Raw genomic sequence first — 21,156 nt, forward strand, 5'->3', positions numbered from 1 at the left:
TTTGATTATGCCTTACATGGGCAAAATGACTTAACTGCCTTTGGCCAACTCTATGTTCAGTTATGCCATTTTATAGTTATATTCCATAGACTTCATTTTCACTCCTTGCCATTTATGCTATGGCTCTTCCAATAGTAAGCTCTGATGTTGTATGCTTTTTAGTATTTAGCTTGAATATAGTCCAGTCAAAGTGGTGCTGTAGAACTAGCTGGAGACTTCAACAATTTGGTTTTCTAGGAGGCAAGCTTTCTCTTTGCCATATAGATTGTTTTTTTCTTCTTACCCATAACAGCATATGCAAGTGACACTACTTAGTCTTTTACTTGTTTTGTTTGACCCTTGATTTTAGTGATTCCCCCCCCCCCCCGCAAACATTTATCTTTTTTTCTCCCTTGAATTTATATGCGTCATCCTATCCGTTTTCCAAGTTAGACTCTGCCAGCTCGTAACTGTATGTGCCAAGCTTTCAAGAATGAGCAGAACTAAAATAGATATGGAGCTTCCTTAGAAACTGTTAGGATCACCAGTAGTCATGAAAAAAAAAAATCGCTGTTTCAGGTCACAGCAATTTAAGCTAGATGTACTTCATAGCTTTTGAACAAAACAAATACAGGAAAAGATATTGAAAAGACCTTAAAACAGAAATTGCTTATGAATATTGATGCAACTGAACTCAGAAAGGCAGGTACATGTATACTTCACATTTATAGTGGAAGAAGTCAGTCTTGTACTTGATGGAAATGAGTACTGGGGATAGAGATTTTTAAAGCATAATCAGTCTGTTTTCATCAGTTACACGGCTAGCTACACTGCTCTGTTTTTTGCAGTCTGTGAGTGAACTCCTTTATTCATTGGCCATCATACATCTTCCCAATCTGTAATGAAATTTGCAGCTTTCTTATGCTTGGAACATAAACTGAGCTACAGTACAGCTTTGTAGCCATCATGGTTACCCTGCTGAGCTGGCTGCTTTCAAACACCTGAGGGTCTTCCCTGGTCCATGGGAGAATTTTTGAACACTGGTGAATATAGTGACCAAATAGAATACTTGAAACAAGAGTGCTGTTTATATGATAATAGCAGAAAAATTTAAAGAAGGGGTTTATAGAAATTAAAGTATTCATATCAAATAGTATTTACTGAGGAAATGAAAGTCGGATTGTTTCTGTCTATTGTCAGGCCCACATTGAAATTGTGGATATGGGGAATTTCTGCTTCTGAGACAGTCCTCAAGAAGACAAGCCTTTCTTCTAAGAGGTTCCTGTGTATTTGAACTATGTATATGCACATATATATTTTTGTATGGCATATGTTATAAGTATCAACTTCACTGATTCTGACAAAAAAGAAAGCCATGTCTCATATTAGAACCATTTCTTTAATCTACTGAACAATGTCTTACGCAAGGGAAAGAGCTTGTATATGTTGTCTACCTAATGTATTATGATTTCTTTGAATTATTTGTGCAGTGAAAAGATGTTTAGAAGGGAATACCGAAGAAATGTCACGGGCCAACAGCTTCACTGACATTGACCTTATATCAGAAGAGTTGCCACAGCCAGCTGTATCCGACGTGGCACAGTAAGTAGAACAGCAGCTTTTTAATGGATAATATAAATGCTCATTAATGGTGAGGGAGACTTGTCACTGAATAAAAGTATTATTCTTTGGCTGGCTGCACTTGAAGTGATTATGAGTTTGATCTTATTTAACCATACGTGAATGTTTCTACAAAATGCAAGTTGAGCTTTAAGTTTAATGGAAGTAGTCAGACACTTGGAAGGAGAAGCATTGCTCTGCAACAGGTTGCTTGCAGTCTCAATGTCTTTGTTGTTTTACTGTTTAAGGCAGCTGACACAGCTCCTGAGATTTAGTTTTACAGGTAGGTTTATACTTTGTAGAATTCTGAATCAGTTTGAGCTCTAAAGCACTCCTAATATGAATACTGTATGAATTGGTTGGAAACATAAATGAAATAGTCATTTATAGATAATGTTGGGGATGGGGAATCTGGAGTAAATTTCAAATGTGAAGCAGAGCATTAAAGCATACAGCAAGGCCTGGATGGACCAGAGCATTCAGGTATTATACTAAGGCTTTATATTACATGCAGAAACTGATATAAACAATGCTGGTGACTAGAACTCTTGAGTTAGCAGTGGTATATGTCCTAAAGGTACGTTACAGCTGTCACAAGCTCATGAAGGTCTGACTAGTCATCTGGATGTTATGTTAATGTTGGTGAAAAACACGCTTGAGTTCACTCTTGCAAGAGAAAATATGGAATTGTCATTGGAAAACTCTTTGGTAAATGTCTGAGATTGAAAAGAACAACAAAAATTGTTGCTTGCCTTCAAGGAGGGAAAAATATAGACAATGGTGTTCAGGATGAATTTGAAAGCAATGTGATTCCAATCTATAGTGTGATTGCTTTTAGAAGTTTTATTCCACGTCATATGGTTACTTTCTGTCCAGGTAACTCATACAGATGATATGTCTACTGAATCTATAGTAACTATACTATGCTTTTATACAGGATATCCTGGTGCTTGTATTTTCCCAACATGCTATAATTTTGACCTTTTTTCAAATGAGAGAATTATAACTTGTTCCATTCAAATCGTTTGGGTTTTCTTGAGGGTTTTTTGTTTTGGGGTTTTGTTTGTTTGTTTTTTTAATCAGCACAGTGCAAGCACAAGATTTTGCATTTAGAAAGAAACAGTTTTAATCTTATTTGTACTATTTAGTGCATGAAAAATGGTATTTTATGTTATTCTGTATAGTGCACCTTGCAAACTGTACCTGAATTTCTAGCTCATATTAGAGTTTAAATGCATTCCTCTCTTGTGTGGAAAGTAAGAAAAGGAATAGTTGAAAGCTAACCAAATATACAAATGAAAAAAAATTAAAATATGGAGAGTATTTGAAGTAATATGCTACAGGGTTTAAAGTAATATACTATTAAGTCCTCATTAAGTCCTCTTGATGTGGATACCAGGTGCATATAAACAGAATGATCTTGCAACTACATATTGCTAAATTAATGATTATTAAATTCTAAGACCTGCTATATATTTCTGAATATTTCTAATGAACTTCAAATGTACAGAAAACATAAGGTCAAAAGTTACAGCTGTAATATAAGGTTATAAAGGTACTATGTAAAAACAAAGCCAAAACATCATTTCATGTAGTTTTATGCTTCTAAAGTCAAGCATGCTGGTTTTCACTTTTATCACTGATAATCTCATTTTATATGTGTGTAATTCTACATAGTAGGATACATTCATTTAAGAGTTGTCCTGATTCTTGAGTAGAAATGTAGTATCTCATTATTCAAGTTGTGAACTTCATTGGACAAGCACAGAACATGATGTATTTATGTATCTTGGTTTTAAACTGCTATTTCTAATGCAAACATTAAGGTATTAACACTGTATTTGCCTGATATGCATATGCCTTCTACATGAATATTAGATACACTTAGCATGATTATTTGTCTTGTCTTTTAGCAGAAGTATAAGCAGGTAAGTCTTCATGTGTGCTATACTTGCTTTGGTGTGTGAACTTTCCAAAAGAGCATGGCTTTTGCTTTACACTTAGTAATGTATCCCGTACACTAGTGTGCCTTGGAATTCGTGCTGGGGAAATCTTTTTTTTTTTTTCTTTTTTTTTTTTTTTTCTTTCTGTTAAAAGCTCCACTTTTATTCTGCTTGTTTACCTGGTTAGAATAAAGAGTTATTCTGTTTGTTCACGTAGATGTTGTTTCATGTTGTGGAGTTATGTACCAGTTAGATTCCATGTGGTGTCCACCCCCCTCCCCTGTTTTGGAGTGAACTACGTAATGGAAAGTTGGTTTATCTCATTTGGGAATAACATGCATTTGATAACCAGCGCAACAAATCTTCACCCTAGAGTCACAATGCAGTCAATGAATTAGACAAAAATTCTTCCATGAGTAGAATTCAGCCAAAGGTGTGTATGTGTGCAATGAACCTTCTCAGTTTGCAAAGTAAGTGAAAACATGGCTTCACATAACAGTTAATGATAGTATGCTACGATGATGACAGTTTCACATGGAGCACTTCTTTGTGAAATCAAGCTTGACTTTGTCAAGCTGCCAAAAGGCAAAGTTTTCCTTGCTGTCCAGAAGTGTTATGAGTTACAAAATCAATCTCGCAGTATACCTTTATTCCAAAGCCAATAACTGGTCATTTTTTAAACTTTGTAAGCTGCTATGTTGATTATTAAACATGAGATGTTAGGTCTACAACTGTAATGTTTTGAGGGTTTTTTTTCTGTAATGTGAACAGTGGATTCTTCTGAAATCCTCTCTGCTAGGCAGATGATAGGAGGGATGTTCTCTGATGACAGTAACCTTTACTTTTGGCCATACTGTCTTCAAGACTGTTCGTTGTGTGGGAAGGCAGATATTGCCCCAGGAGAAAAGAGTTTCTACCCTTGAGCCATGCTACGTTGGACAAATCTCTGTTGCACAATCTGCATATGTGCATTAGTCTCACAGTAACTAAAGTGGTTGCTTGGCAAAACCTATCAGGCTGGTTGGAAACTGGTGATACTACTATTTAAGAATGTGTCTTGACTGAAAGCAAACCAGTTCACTGGGTTGCAACATTGCCTGGGTTTCAGTGGTTAATAGATCCAGTATTGGATTTCTGATGTTAGCGATCCATGTAAGCTTAGAGAAGGTAAGCTGTCCTGGTGGAAGGTGTCAATAAAAACAAAACCAAATAGCAAGTTTGCAAATTGAGCTTAAGATACCTTTCTGTAGAAATATAGTTTCTTTGTATCCTTTAGATAGCTGGAATGATGTTTGTTTCCAGTGATCTGGGCAAAAATGTGGAAAAATGCAACCTCCTGAGCTAGGGAACAAAAGCCGTTCAAGCTTTCAAGCAAAAATTATTCAAGCTGTAATTCTGTGGTTGTCCGAAGTTCTTGCTGAATGTCTCTGGCCCATGATCTCATGTGGTTGCTGACCTGAGTGGAGCTGCGTTGTTTTATGCTGGCTGCTTCTGAGGTGTCCAAAGTTGAATAAGAATGCTGATGATCAAGATTAATCAAATCTGACAGATGAAATAAATATGTTAATGTCAATGATTTGATGAGTAGTTCTGTTTTTAACAATAAATGCTTAGACTACCTTATTGCCTGATGTACTTACCCACCCAATTTTTCAGATTGCCTGCTGAGCAGTGAGAAAATTACTCCATCAGTGCATGGAGAGTCTACAAAATGATGTTTTGTCTGTACTTTGAAACCTTTGAAAAAACAGCAATTCTATTTGACTCATTACAGCATATTTGCTTGGTCCTTAGGGTTAGTCTTCTACATATATTGGTAACAGTATCTAAATTAAGTTATACATTAGGGAAGGTCTAGATCTTTAGAATGTTACTTCTAGAGCTAGAAAGTTCATTTTTATCATTTTGCTCTTTCTTGCTAACCACTCAGCCCTTTCTTTATATCATTTGATTTTTTTAGTGGAAGATGTAAAATCAAACAATTTGAAGATGGATCCTTCATCGAACTTGATTCAACACAGTGCATAGTGCAACTTCTTTCTTTGTGATGTTATGTCTTGAAGCTCCTCTTTCTTCCTAGTTTCCTGCTGTAGGTACACAGATGTTGTGACAGAAGGACAGAGGACCTGGTATAGAGTTAGGCCTGCTTGTAACAATAATACATGTCTTTGTAACAGATTGTTTACTAATGAAAGAGGCAAGAGATAACTCCAAATGGCACTGATTAAGCAAGCGGCAGGCTGTGATTTTGGCTTTTTTTTTATAAGTCTTGTCTCCTATCCATTGTTGGCAGGACTGTTTTATCTGTCTGATACAGCCTATCACGTGTATCACAAGGTCTTTGAAGAAAGAGCTGATGCTATTGAGGTCTGTAAAATGAGTAAGCTGTAAGCTTGCTAATTCTTGATCTGTGCCCATAAGCAATAAAAATGCAAATAAAATCTCTCTAAGTGCGTATGAATCTGGTAAGTGATAGAAGGAAGAAAGGAGAAGAAATACACATCAGAATGAGAGCAGGGACAAACCTTAGTGGATTTTTGATCCTTCTTCCTAATCTGAACATTTAAGGCCAGCCACTCCCAACATCTGGTTGAAACCAGAAATTACAGTTGAGGTGTGCTTTACCTGTGTTAAGTGACACAGCCTTTGGGGATGGGTATGTGGCATGATTGACAAGCAAGATGGTCAGCTACAAGTCCTGTAGACCTGCACTAACATACTCTTGAGGAAGAAGAAGAAACAATAGCAGTTAAAATGATGGGCACAGGTGAGTAGCTTGCTGAGGTCCCATGTAAATTGAAATAAACATTTGTATGAACTAAACGCAGAGTAGCATGGAGGATCTTGGAAGTGAAAGAGCTGCCTACAGACAATGGTTACAGGCCTAGGGAAGCCCTGTAAGTTACCCCTGATTAAGGGACATGCAGCTGTAAGGCTGCAGCCTGTGACAACTGAGAGTTCATTTGGCTGGGAAGGAACCCTCCCCAACATGTAGGGAGACTTGTGAGGTTTTGGAGTTGGTGTGGAAGTTGCTGAGTTGCTATTTCAGATGGCCTTGAGTCCTCTACTTGTTCCTTTGTTTGCTCTGGATTCTTCCTGGCTGCACTGGAGCTTTGCAAGAGTAAAGGATACTGCTGAACATAACTTTAAGCCTTAATATTTTTTTTTTTTATCTCCAGCTGGTCCTATTGTTAGCGGGTTGTGATGACAGCAGCCATTGGCCATGAAAATATTTTCTGTCATACACACCAGAGTTAACCTTCCAGCAGGAAAGAGAGAATTTGGCCAATAGACTGTATTGAAAGATTACACGAACCTGGTCCCAGATAGCACAGTCTCAGGAAAAATATACACAGCACCAGCTTTAGAAGCAGATATCCTGTTTTTGTTTTTCAGAGTTCTGTGGTTTAAAGCTGTGGTGTTTAAAGCTCTTTACACTGTAAGGAAAAGCAAAAGTTAGAAATTCTGTATGTCAGCATGGTTAAGCAACTGTGGTTCAGAACGCATTTTGTAGCTCACTAAGGTCACGTAAAGGTAAATGTCAGTTGGTCTCTTAGCAGAAAGCAGTGTAATGCTGCAGTTCAGCAGTCATCACGTCAGCTCTCTTGGGAGGAAACCTTTAGAAGGTGAGATCCACATACAATGACCATCGTCAGTGGTAATTGCTGTCAGCTGAACAGCTGTAGTAATAACTCTTCAGCTGGAACAGGCTGCCAGGGAAGTGATAGCTACACCTGTTCCCCACAGGAAAGTGGGGTCTTAATTACTTTTCATGGGTTGAGAGTGAGACCAACAGTTGCTCTTCCTTCTGAGGCCCTGTCCACAACAGAGTCAAATCATGTTAAGGAACTGTGGGTTTAATACAATTCTGGCTAAAACAATTCTATGCAAAAGTTTAGGAAGCATTTATGTACTTCTGCTACATTCCTATATATTAATCTATGTGTAACGTGGCTGTGAAAATGGCTATTTCAGTTTGAGGCCTTAAAATGGTGTAACAGAAACGTAGAGATCTGAGTGTGGAAGAGTTGTGGTCTAACCCCAGCCAGCAACTAAGCACCGCACAACCACTTTCTCACTCCCTGCCCAGTGGGATGGGGGAGAGAATCAGAAGAGTAAAAGTGAGAAAACTCGTGGGTTAAGAACAGTTTAATAATTGAAATAAAATAAAATAGTAATAATAATAATAATAAAAGAATATACGAAGCAAGTTATGCATGATGCAGTTGCTCACCACCTGCTGAGCCAGTCCCCAAGCAGTGGCCCCCCAGATAGATTTCCCCTAGTTTATATAGTGAGCATGACATCATATGGTATGGAATAGCCCTTTGGCCAGTTTGGGTCAGCTGTCCTGGCTGTGCCCCCTCCCAGCTTCTTGTGCATCTCCAGCCTTCTCAGTCAGTAGGGCATGAGAAGCTGAAAAGTCCTTGACTTAGTGTAAGCATTGCTTGAGCAGCAACTAAAACATCAGTGTGTTATCAACATTATTCTCATCCTAAACCCAAAACACAGCACTATACCAGCTACTAGGAAGAAAATTAACTCTATCCCAGCCAAAACCAGGGCAGGAAGCAACCAGATATGCACTGCCTCCACCTCCAATTTTTTTCTTTCAAGCTCATAGTATGAAAACCAGCTCTTAGATTGTATAAGGGAGATCTTGACTTCAAAATTATTAGCAGAACAACCCAGCATTAGTATGTGGTTATTGCACAATGAAAGGAAGTGGGAATACTGCTTTAAAAATAAAAAAAAAAAAAGGAAATGGATGATTGCCATAAGGTATATAAGAACCCTGAGGAGGGGTGAAAAGATAGATCTGAGGTAAGGCAATGGCTACAAAACCTCAAGGCCTACAATGTAGCACTTCCTTCTAACAGGGGAAACTGAGACTCCGAGGGCAAGAATGACTGAATGCCTTGCTCTGTGTCATCATTGGTGAATCCTGATACGAAGGGAGTATCACAAATTAATCTTCAGTGAGGAACAGAACCTTCTGTGAGGATTGAGGCTTAATGAGGCAAAGATGTTATTCTTGTTTGTTGGTGTTTGTGCTTGCTCCAGGCTGCCTGGAAGAACAGACTACCAAAGCTGTTCCCCACTTCACCAGAACTGGGGTTTACAGAGACTGGGGGGGACACACGACACTTAGCACTGCTGGTGACTGGAGTGGAAAATCCCACCATTTTTAATAATCCATGCAACTGTAGTCAAAGGAAGATTCTTCACGATTAGTCTTGGCATCTAGCTTTTCTCCTTAAAAACAAGCTTAGGGACAGTGTTGGGTTTTCTTTTTTCTAGTGGAAGTAGTTTATCATAGGATTGGCGGATAAGAAATATGACTAGTTTCTTCCATTGCCCACTGACATAGAAAATTTTATACAAAGTGAATGAAACAAACTGTAAACCTTACGCTAGGTCTTAAAGCTTACATTAGATGTGCTCAGATAAAATGGTGCTGTATGCCCCTTTTTAAGTTATTGGTCAGCACTTGAAAAAAGGGATGTTAAATCTATCTTTCAGCTTTATTTCAGCTTTCCTGTTGCTCCTGCCATCTGTAGATGGCAGTGAAGGTTTTATCAGGGACTTAAGAATATTTTTGTGTCCTTCTTCTTTGGCTCTGCTTGAAAATCCAACAGTGTGCAACTCTTGACACAAAGCATATTTTCAGTCTTTGTATGGTTTTGGTCTATCTGTGCAAACACCATTTATCTTTGTATTTTTGTCATAACTTCATCCTATAGCTTATTGCTTTTAGTCTTATTAAAGAAACAGTTCACCTTATCACCAGCAAATCTATCACACTGAATATCATTAGATCTAGTAATTAGATAGTAATCTTGTGTAGGATAATTCAATCTACTGAAAGCTCATTAATAACACTTTTATTACTAAGATAGGGACAACTAGGATCCTTAATCATCAGCTAGATCTATTGTACCACCTGTTGTCCTTTTGCACATGTTCATGGATTATTTTAAAATACTGTTATTCTTAAGTTTTCAAAGAATGATCAGGCACTTGATGTGTCATGTTAATATTGCCCATATTGTCACTGAGCTAATATAGGTATTGGAGAAAGTTATGAAGCAATACTGGCCATCACCAGCTGGTGAAGGAAATGGTATTATAAGAGGTAACATCACCCAAGAGGCGTGGGTTGGCCAAATGACAGCAGCAAGGTTGGCTGGAGTACAGAATATTCCTGATGATGTTACAGTTTGCCTACCATCACCACATTTACATTTCATCTATATTTTTGAAACAAACATAAAATGAAGTGAGAGGGAGAGATGAAAACTAATAAGCGGGCAACCCACAGTAACATGAAGGGAGGGCATTTATATATATCTTCCTTCCAGCTTTCTCATTGTGCTGTTGGCTCTTGGTGCTTATTAATCCTCACTCTCAGGTACATCTAATATAGGTAGTACTGACGCAACTACTTCTGTCCACTGCACTCAAAAGCATTATTAATTGCTTCAAAGAGAAATTTAGATGAGGCTCTGTCATTTCTGAATAAAAAAAAATAGTGAAAATTCAACAGACAGTAGTAATTGTTGATCTGGTTCTATGCTTTTTACCATTATAAGGCCTCCCGTTAAGTTACGCGTTTTAGTACCAACTGTTTTGTATTGTCACCTCTAATTTTGAACTTTTTAAAAGGTTGTTTCAGGATTTATTTCAGCACCTGAAGTATTTTTATTACCATGCAATATGAGAGCAATGCTGGCATTAGTATAAATTGGTGCCATTATGTAGTAACCTTTTCTAAGAATTTGATACGGCTTCTGAGGTTTTTTTGGAGTATTTTTGGTTTTTAGTCTGAAGAGTAATTTTTCAGAGAATTTTAACTCTCTTACTTTTGAGTGAGGACATTTGGCCAGTGGAGGGCACTGCACTATAATGCAATGAGAGACAGAAACTCCCATTTCAGTTTTCGAAATCTGATTTGTCATTTCAACAAACTTGCTTATAAACTTAATTTATAAGCATCTGAATTTCCCCAATGTTAAATTGGCAAGTTGCCACACTAAGGAAAAATGCTACATGTACTTGAACATCGGTTTAATGAGATACTTAACCAACCCCCAAAGGCTTAACTTAGTATTGTGGTTATACTTTCTTTTCTGGAAAACAGGCTATTGTAACAGCCCACTGAAGGCTGTCAAAATATAACTAAGTGCATATATCATGTAAGCCTCTGTGCAACAAATGGTTCAGATCTGATGTCTGAAATAAAAGGTTGTTTTGGAAACAGAAGCTTCTACAAAAACATGACATTTCATATAAGTAAATTTTTTCTTAATGAGTTTTCTAATAATTTCACAGAATTTCAGGGTAGGGATAGAATTTTTCATGAAGGGAGTGAGATGACTCTGGGATGTATGGCTGCAAATATGTCTTGTATAAGAAATAGTTTACAAAGAATGTCTCTGTTTTAAAGTCAAAAACTCACGCTTGTGGCTTTGCTTTACTCAAATTGTTATTTATCTCAGTAGCAAGTTAAAGAATGGAAATAAGGCAGCTCTTTTATTTGTTATTGAAAAGGGTGCAAAGAGGTAGGCTGAATTCATAGTCTTCAATATTGGCAGTTTTGTCTGTATGTGTGGGGATGAAATTAGTAAAGGGGGGAATGATTTTATAAAGGCTTTGTCTGGGCTTCATAATTTGTTGAGGTTTCCAGTTAAAGATTCATATTGCACCTCACATAATTGTGCCCATCAAGCTCTGTGACACTTGATGATATTGATAACTGCATTTATATGCATCTGTGATGAAAGTTTGAAAGATGTAACATTAAAGTATGTTCTTTGCGGCAGATGACAGTACAACCCTTCTCATCGGATCACTTCAGTCTCTCATTGTTACACAAAATAAAATAAAGTGCCAAGCATGTTACTCATTTCTGTGAGGAAAAAAAAAAAAAAAGATGGTGGAAAAACATGATGATTGCAACGTACAGAGAAGTGTATGTCTTCTCCCGTGGCATAGGTAGAAATAAATGAGCATACATTTTCTTTTGACCTTGATTTTGTGGTTTTGCAATATTTTCAACTTTAATGTTTTTTATGTGAGACTAAATTTAATGTATATGAATCATATGCATATACCTATTCCAGCACAGGCACTTCATTGCATTCATCGTGTCCATTTGTGTAAAGTATATTGAGGGGAAGGAAAAGCACAGTGATAGGACTTCATGGTGTCTGCAACTAAAATACATAGGTAATTCCTGATCTGGTCTAGCTCCATCCACAAGCCACATCACAGAGTGTGTTTGTATTGGCAGCATTCAACAGAAAAAATACTTTAGAAATTGCATATACCGTTGTCCTTCCTTTTTGCCTTCTGCAGTTGCTTCCCTGGGCTTCTCCTGTGACAGAAAGTAAGGCAGCCCACCTACCAAATCAAATCAAAAGCCCATCCCTGCTGGTGGGGAGTGTATAAGCATCGGGGAGGGGGAAAGAGCAAAGGAAAGCTTGAATTCACGAACACAGCATTTGTTTTCCTAGGAGTTCAAGTTGTGGCAGTGGAGAGGAGGGCTGTGATAAAAAAACCTAAGATGGGGAGTATAAATTTTATCTTACTAATATCTGAGCGTTATACTGCTATACTTCTGAGCATAGTGTTGACAGCATATTGTTGCAACCAGAATCCTGCCTTCTAGTTGAAAGAGTGACTTTTCATCTCCACAGCCTACTTTCTTAAGAAGTGATGTTGGCTAACATGTTCTTCCTACGGACATTATTTCTCGGGCAGTATCAGGCAAAGAAAAATGCAGAAACTGGAAGTGAAAGTTAAGGGAGCTCAGTGTTGTTAATTGATAGGTTGTGATGAATGGATGAGAGGAAGAAAAGAGATAGGAAAGAAAATTTTATTACAGATGTAGAGAACAGTTGTGTAGTTAGGGAATGCTATTTATGGGTGATTTCTTTGGTGTTTCATAATTAACAATATTATGACAATCTATTTGAAAACTTTCAAAATAACCTGTAAAATAATCTATCAATCATAAATTAAAATGGCATAATTTGGTTATGATGTTTCATAGTGGAATTTAAACGAAAAAAAATAATTGGAATTTCTAATTTATTTGTACCCAGAAAGCAAGTAGACTGTCTGCTTACCTTAAGATAGAAGAATGAAGACTTTTTTCTGTGTTTTTAAGTGTTAATTTGATGTTCACCAAGGGGCATTGCAGTCTTGCCTTATTTGCTAATCTCTGTACAGCCTTATTCTGGAATTACTAGTAAAGTGCTTTTCCTTATTGCAATATAAATAATTGTTCATTTCATTCAGGTGGCTTTTATAGACTTTTGTATACTACAACGTAGTACACAATGTAGCAAGTCATATGCTTACTTTCAATGCATTAAATTACATTGGAGTTCAGATGATGTGGCTGAGTTATTGAAGCTGTTTCTGTTATATGGGATGGAGTTAAGACTACGGATCATTTATAAAAGCTCCAAAACCACCTCTCTCCATAAATGTTTGAATTATGTATCTTTCAAAATGTCTTACTGGTTTATTTTTTTTAATATATTTCAAAGAAAAATCTTACAAGGAAAAATAAGTTCTTTAGTAAAAAAAATTGCTGTATGCATCTTCCTTTCATTATGCATTTAAAAACAATACTAATTTCATTCCTTAGCTGAACACTGTGAGACTGCTGGTCATTCAGCTCCAGTAAAACACAATGCACATTTATCTCCTCCTTATTGCAAATTTTTCACTAAAATCAAATCTAGATATTTTGCAATAAGCAAGCATCTCTGTCTAACTAAACTGTCTTATTGTGTACAACAAGAGTGTTCACAACAACAAAAGCTAGCGTTAATTTGAGAGTTTATCTTTTATCTGCTATGGCTATTTTTTGGGTAACCCTACCCAGATTGAAGGAATGTATTCTAGGCCTGATGTTTCACTTATTTCTCATTGTATATAGTACTTTGTTTTTATGTAGATAACAATTTTGTGTTAAGTTTTAAAGCAATGACAAAGTGCTCGTTGTTATATCAACACACAAGTTAGGTTAAATACTAGTTACCTCTGTTTCTGTGCGTGGGGGTAATAGATGTTGTTACAGCCAATGCTCTGCATTGCAATAATGTACATCTGTGTTTAGGGCTGATGCGTAAAAACTGATAGATAAAATTGTTGCTTTGGTCATTTGGCTACTGTGTTAACCCCAGTGCTTGGAAACTTTATTTTAATAAGTTACTTCAAGGAAATCTAAGTGCTAGAAATTCTTTAAAACCTGGCGGTTCCTCATGGATTTCTCAGCTCTGACACTTTCACAGCTGCACATGTAAAATCTTTCTTTTTATAGGCAAAACTTGATTAACTCCAAATGGGACAATGAAAGTTACTTTTCAGGTTGGATACACTAAAATAGATGCCAGACAAATACCAGTGCCAGTTGCATGTCTGCCTTTTTTTAGTGCATTGTAATTTGGAGAAGCAATTATACTCTCTCTTTACTTCAGATTAAACCCCCTATCTCCAGGGCTGTTTTTCCCCATCACCCAACAATGCTTTTAGATGTTATCACCATGTTCTCCAAAAACTTTGCCCTAATTGCTTAGCTGTTTGTTTGTATTGCTAAGACAATTTATCTCTGGTCTCTGGGTCAAAATGAATGTATCGGACCATTACAGTACAGAAAGCTTAGTATGTGGGTACTGAAGCTTACAGTCATTGCACGCTATATTGAGTTCTGTTCCTCTCATTTCACATGGCTGTTTTGCTTCTAGCATGCTGTAATGGCATTTTTCATAAGTTACTGATACTTATCTCCTCCGGTTTACGTTAGTTAGATTGCCTACACCCGAAGACTAGCAAGAATAGATAATCTTGATGGCCTTTTTATTTAGTCAGCTGTCTACAATGTATGTGATGCTCATTAGTATTAAAATGTGTCTGGAAGCAAAGCTCAAAAAGCTAATAAAGGTGTTCTTATGCTGATTTCTCTGACTTCAGCAGTTGCTACTGAAGGATCCCCTCCAATGGGTTCTATGACTTGTCCCTGTAGTAATGTAAATCCAATAATACAATGGAATTGGTATTTGTTTTCTTGGACACAACTTTGCTAGAGGTTTCCACATGTTCCTGTGCTTACTTAGCTATTTTGTTATTTTAAAAGAATTACTTCTAAACTGAAATGTGTGGAACTTGCAGCATTCACCAGGCATTTCAGATAAACAAAGCACATACTCTTCCTGTATTTAGTTCTTTTCTTAGTCTTACTAGTCTGTGGCTGCAGTAAATTTTAGACATCTTCATCTCAGAATTTCATTATCAGTGGAAGTTCACATGCTTTCTCATCTTGACAAAGAATTAAGTGCTTTTTTTAATGTAGGAACAGTTTCAATTTGATTTGTATGCAAAATCTTTTATGTCTAACTTCGAGTGAAAACCTTTTATTAATCTCATGTTATCCACCTGCCAAGCTCTGCTTAAATTTTAACTTAGAAAAGGAGCCTGTTAGTGTTGAGTTTAAACAAGCACTGGGCAAGGAGAACTTGCTAGCCAAGGAACTGCTATGGTACCTTGAGGGTTTTGATTGCAAGCCCTTTGTTTGGGCCCCTTTTGCAGGGAAACCCAAGGTCAGCTCTAAATAAAATAAAGTACAATTTATTAAGCTAGTTATCCCTGCTGCTTCTATACAGTGCTGCTGCTGTCAGTGAGGAAGAATTGCTTTGTGACATGAACTTTGATGTCTCAGCAGCAGGAATGGGCTGAGCCTGTGCCCTCTTCTCCTGTTTTCCCCTTTTACTCTAGCAACACTGAAGGCACAGGAATAATGCCTCTTCCTGAGGATGGGGGATCAGTTAGGTGCAGTGTTAGGTGGTGCATGCAGGTTCTGTTAATTGTGGTAGGGAGGTGGACAGGAGATAGGGAGCTCATGCCTGAGAAGAAAGGAGAATAGATGCAGGGAAAAGAGCAGCAGTCTGGATGAAGATGAAAGGGACCCCTTACTCTTACCCAGAGCTCCCTTGCACATCTTGCTGACTGCTTCAGAGCTTGCTCTGGCTCGTCTCAGCTCCCTTCGTCATCCATAACCACCTCACATCTCATTAATCCCTCCAGCTTCTCCTCTTCTTCCTTGCGGGGTGGGAGTAGTGTGTATGCGTATGTCTGGGAAAAGCCCTGGACAACAAAATTTGATTTTGCTCGCTCTGCTGAGAAGTCTTGATTGAGCTCTGACTTCTGTTTAGATGATCAAGCATCTGAGTTTGGTCCCTCTAGCTGGTCAAGAATCTGAGTTTAGTCATCCTCAGAGGGCCTTAAACTTTTCCCAGGAAGAATGGCTTGCATCTGGAAAACTGGGAGAAAAGCCTTTATCTTTTGTTATCAACTCATCTCTTCAGCAACATCACAGCAGGTCCCCACTGTGCAGATGTAATCGATAAGGTAGGATGCAGGGGATATCCCCATTTCCTTCAAGTTTACTTATTTGCTGCAATGAGCAGTCAGGCCTGTATGTAGTTGATTAAACATAGGTTTAGAGGCATAATCATGTAGCTATTGAATTTCTGTGAAACAGAGTCTATGACTCTCTCTTACAGAGGTCTCTTTTTTCCTATGATATTGTCTTACACCTTTTTAGATTTCTTTTGTTGTTTGTTTGCCTAGTTGTGAAAGCTCTTAACCAACCTGCGTGCTTGAACCCCTGCATATTTACTTGGAGTCTAAATTTAATTTTATCACTCATGCATAGTATTAAAACATGAAAATTAAGTCAGAATTATCCTCCTGCTTACTTCACAGCAAGTCTGTGTGTGTGTGATGAGTAAGCACACTGTGGGTGGCCTAGGGTAAAATAAAATTTAAGTGCTTGTTTGCAAGGTCAGCTTTCTTCACCTTCAATAGATAAACACCTAGCCATGGTTTAGCAGATTTTACTAGTTGGTTTATTTGACATGAGAAACAAATATCCCAACAGATGAACGTAAAACTTTTTCAAATTATTTTGGTATTTTCATAGGCATATTGTAAAGTTTTCTGAGTCCCCTGGTGCTCAAAACATGAGTCTTATTTTTGATGTTCGGATTAGAGACTTTGCCACAATCTGTATCTCAGACCCCTGTAACTAAATTGGAAATAACAAAACCAAAATATATGCCCTTACCTTACCCATTCAGTCTTTTTCTCAGATAAGTATTACACAATAAAATGATAGCAATTGAGAAAAAAAAATGATAGCAATTGAGAAAAAAAAAATCCTCATAATATCCAAAGTTGTCCTCTTTTCGAATTGTATCATTTGAGCACAAGTGAGGAACATTTCTAAAATCTCTGATTTCAACAGAGGAATTGCGATGCTTTAATGCATGAGCCTAATGAAGAACTGGACCTGTGACCAAGGTTATTTAGTCTTATCTTTGCCTGTTCCTTGTTCAGTAAGTGCTTATCTCTTTTACAAACAGAAGAGGCATGAGCTCATTGTAGAATTTGCTATTCAAGACATCACCTTTCCCCTCACTACTTCTTGTCTCAGGTGGCTTTTCTTCTTCTAGTACTGCCTGAGCAAGGTTAATATAAGTATCAAAGTTTGACAACAGTTATACTTCTTCTTTGTTCATTGGTTTCAGTGTCCTTGTTTGGTAGCAAATAAATAGCATAGAATTGTCTCATAATTCAGGTGGGTGACTTCACCTTTATTTCAGAAATATCCTTCACAGCCGTAGCCACAGCCTCCTTATCTACCTGTTTTAAAATGCCTCAGTTTATCGGAGGGTAGGAAAGTGAAGGAAGCAATTTAAGTTCAAGGTCTTTTGGTTTACACTGTTAGTTCCCATTTGAGTTCTTTTGTTTAAACACAGCTGGCCTGTCTTGGACTAGCAACCAGCTGTGCTCTGCCAGGTGACATCTGCGTAGTCACGCTGCTGAAGCCAGCAACGAAAATCTATGGAGTCAGAAAGAAATCTGAGGAACTCCTTGACATGGGATATTAGATTAACTCATTCTCAGAGTGCAATGGAGTAACTTCTCCGTGCAGGCTTTGGACCCAAATTATTAAATGGGTTGTAAACCATGGTGTTTGCACATGAGCTTGTGCTGTGTGGCAGTGAACTGCAATGCATTAGCTATCGGGTTGCAGTTCCTGTATAGGCAGTCTCTGAGGGTCATGTGTTAGCCTCTATCTGCTACAAAAGTATGACTTCAAAGAGGACTCGCTGTGCAAAGGGATTGGGACTACTGCACAGCAACCTGTAGAAAGACACCTTTTGTACAAATACAATCCACAAAGTCCAAATCCCAAATGGGAAACAGGTTTTGGGTTGCGTAGTCTCTCCTTTGATATTAATGGAGTACATAAATTTTGTAATCCTCAGTGATGCTGAGTGTGAGACCTGTGAACATATATTTTTCCATCAAGGAGATATTCTGATAGTCAACTTTAATCTTCCCTGTCTTAAAATCCATCTGTTAGTTTTGAATAACAAACTAACAGACCTTATCTTCATTTCCTTCAAATTATTATGGACATATAAACACAGTGCTTGGTCACTACTTAGCCAAGGAATACTTATCATGTTTGTTGTAATGTTCTGTCAGCTTGCATTTTCTGCAGTTCCCATGTTATTTCCTCTTTTGTACATACCATTTTGCATAATATCTGTGGAGCAATGTGAAAGGGAATTTCTGTCTTTAACAGCAAAGGACAGTAAAAATTGTTCTGGTATTAATCATGGCTATAGGACCCTTAACATTTTATTTAACTTTAATCACCTGACTTTTCTTATGTTCCTTGATGGCAATCATCTACAAAAATGTTTGACATATAAAGCAAGGTTAAATTTCGGCTAAAGGAATTATTATTTTGAGACAACAAGAAAAGAAGAAAACTCTAGCATAAGAAATTGTTATAAAAATAGTTTTTCTACTTTTCTGTTAGTAGGTCAAAGTCAAGAGAACTTTCAAACACTGATTTATTAAGAAGTTTTTGGGGGCTGGGTGTTACAAGGCTAGATGACTGTGGTTTTACCCAGACTTGTACCTATATACTGTAAAACGTTTTATGATTATAAAGACAAGAAATGAACATTATCTTAAGGAAGGTTCTTGTTTATGTCTGTCTGTTCTTAGTCAGTAGCACGTATTTAAAACAGTATCTCTCTGGCATGAAAAAGCTTTTATTGTCTAACTGCTACAGAGAATGATGTTTTCCAAAAGCACAATTGTCAAAAGTATGCATGTAATGTTGTGCTGTAAAGTATTTTTAGGGGGAGTAGTAAATGATGCTGGCGATGTGTTTTCTTTTGGGGAAAAAATGCTTTAACGCTTTGGCAAAAATTCAAGTGAATGACGGTACAGGGGTAGAAGTTTGTTGATTTGCCAACAAAAATGAGATCTGAACTTTGTGAACTAAGGGAACATATGGCCACCTGACTGAAAATTTGGGTCTGGCTTTGTTTGTGCTTTACTCCTGTTCCTATACCAAGAAATGCCCTGTAGGCATTCTGTATCTTTGCTTAGTTCTGCAAGTTCCTTCAAGAAAAAAATTAAGCTAATTAGTGAGGTTCTCAGCTATACTATGTAGGTACTTTAGCCATGCTAAAGGAAGAATGTCAGTTCCTACAATCTGTCACGGTGGTTAATGTTTCTTCCCAACTTGTGTCCAACCTTACTATGCTCATTTAGACAAACCTTATCATATGATCATGTCAGATACTTTTAGAAGTGCAACAATTGCTGTAGCACTTGTAAAAGAGCAGCATATTTTCTGATCTTCATTTAATATACTACTGAGCTTGATTATTCCATGGGTGGGAAGTTCAGTCTCTGCTTCATTTTACCCATTCATAAAAGTACAGAGTATGTACCTCAGAAGTGCAGTGAGGTTGCTGCAAGCTCCCAGAGTCCTGCAACATACTCTGAGGTTTCAGATAAAAAATTACACTTTAAAAAAATCACTAGGTAATACTCCTGAGAACATGTAAACAAGCACTTTTTTACCAACCATATACAAATGGCCATTTATCTGTGTGAAGATGAATTCTTTTCATTGCAAAGGAAGATTGATAATGCAAACTGCTCTATCCTTTGGAGCAGAAGCTTCCTCTCCCTCTGGAATTTTTTAATTAACAATGATAACTGTTGAAATAAAACACAGGCCAGTGTAGCGTCCAAATACTTTTTAATATTGCTACTTTCTTCTTAGAACTGAATTAAGAAACACAATGCAAGAGGACTAAAATGAGAAGGGAAGTAAAATGATGTGTTAAAAATTAGCTGTTTAGTAACTGGTAACAAAAAAGTTTTTAAGAAAATTCTATTGTCTCAATAAACAAAAGGAGTAAGGAGTGCTATTACAGGTAAGTTATAGTAGAGATAAATGAAAGGTAGAACACTTTGGACAAAGAACAATAAAAAGCCACAGGTATGTTTATATTTGTTGGGTTTTGGAGTTTTTTTTGAGCTCACACATGTTTCTTACAGAACTCACATGAGAAGGATGAATCAGAAGCAGTTTTTGTCTTTCCTTTTCATCCTTCAGAAGAAAAAATGATATGTGAAGCTTTCTCTAAGTCTGGTTTTGTGGAAGGTGTGGCTCAGGAAAACCCGTTCCTCCGGGTAAAAGAGCTGTCTTGTTGAGGAGTCTCCAAAAGTACTTTAATAACTTAGGGCAGCAAATTGTTGGGAACTTTGACGTACTTATTAAAAAAAAAAAAAAAAAAAAAACACATCAAAAGTAGAAGCAATATTTAAACCAAGAACCTACAATCAAGACTCTTTCTCAAAGTTGTGAATACATCCTTCTGTTTCTCACTAAGTACTTCATTTTCTTTCACTAGCTCCTTTCCAGGTCTTCTTACTGATACATTACAGAAATCCTGACTGTTTCTCACTTTCATGGCTGTGGTTTCACAATCAATTTAAAGTGATCTAAGACTCTGCTGCCTCCAGAAATGTTTGTCCAGCTCTTCCCTCTGTGCTCCTGCCTCTCTGCTTCCACTTTTTCCCTTCTCTCAGCATGAGATATTATACAGATCGCTTATCTGGTTAAATACGTGCAAAAGACCCAGTAGAAGAGGCTGAGAATATAAAAGGAGGAAAGAAATCCTTCATTAGCTTGGGACAATTCCTTACTTCGAGAATATAGTGAAGACAGATTTTTTTCTTTCCACGTGGGCTTGCAAGGTTTATGGATCTGTTCTTTTTAACTTCAACTTTTAAAGCTCTTGGCCCTCTTTTTTCACTTTACATATGGGCACATTAATGGTATGGTCAGCTTTTTATTTGCCTATGTCTGTAGCTGAACCAGGTCAGAATACACTGATTAATGGATGCTACTGAGGTGACCTGCAAGAGTATGTGAAAATCACGCTGATATTATTTTCCTATTCCTTATTTACAAAGTTCTGTTGAAGGATAGTAACGTGAAAATAAGCAGTTGCTTTTGAAGCGTGTACCCCAAAGCATCTTGTTGTATTTTCACTTAAACATCAGCAGATGTTTAAGTACAGTGCACGCTTTAAGGGAAATAACTTTATATCTACTGATGGAGTGAGAGACAAAGAAACAACAAAATAATACATTCAGCTACAGTATCCTACATCAGATTTATCTGCATTCAAGAACAATAAGGACATTTTATAAA

At 37.3% G+C, this 21,156-nt stretch overlaps 1 protein-coding gene across 1 annotated transcript in view; it reads left to right on the plus strand.

Moving 5' to 3' along the window:
- The window catches only part of LOC309589909 (potassium voltage-gated channel subfamily KQT member 1-like), a gene marked incomplete at both ends in the record, with an annotated part of 511,694 nt that overhangs the window by 102,390 nt on the left and 388,148 nt on the right, over positions 1-21,156 (plus strand). Inside the window, one exon of the mRNA XM_082310623.1 lies at positions 1,470-1,581. Coding sequence (XP_082166749.1) covers positions 1,470-1,581 — 112 coding nt within the window. The remainder of the gene's footprint in view (positions 1-1,469; positions 1,582-21,156) is intronic.

Source organism: Platalea leucorodia (genome assembly GCF_965183815.1).
Source record: "Platalea leucorodia genome assembly, chromosome: 4".
In the NCBI taxonomy this organism is placed as follows: domain Eukaryota; kingdom Metazoa; phylum Chordata; class Aves; order Pelecaniformes; family Threskiornithidae; genus Platalea; species Platalea leucorodia.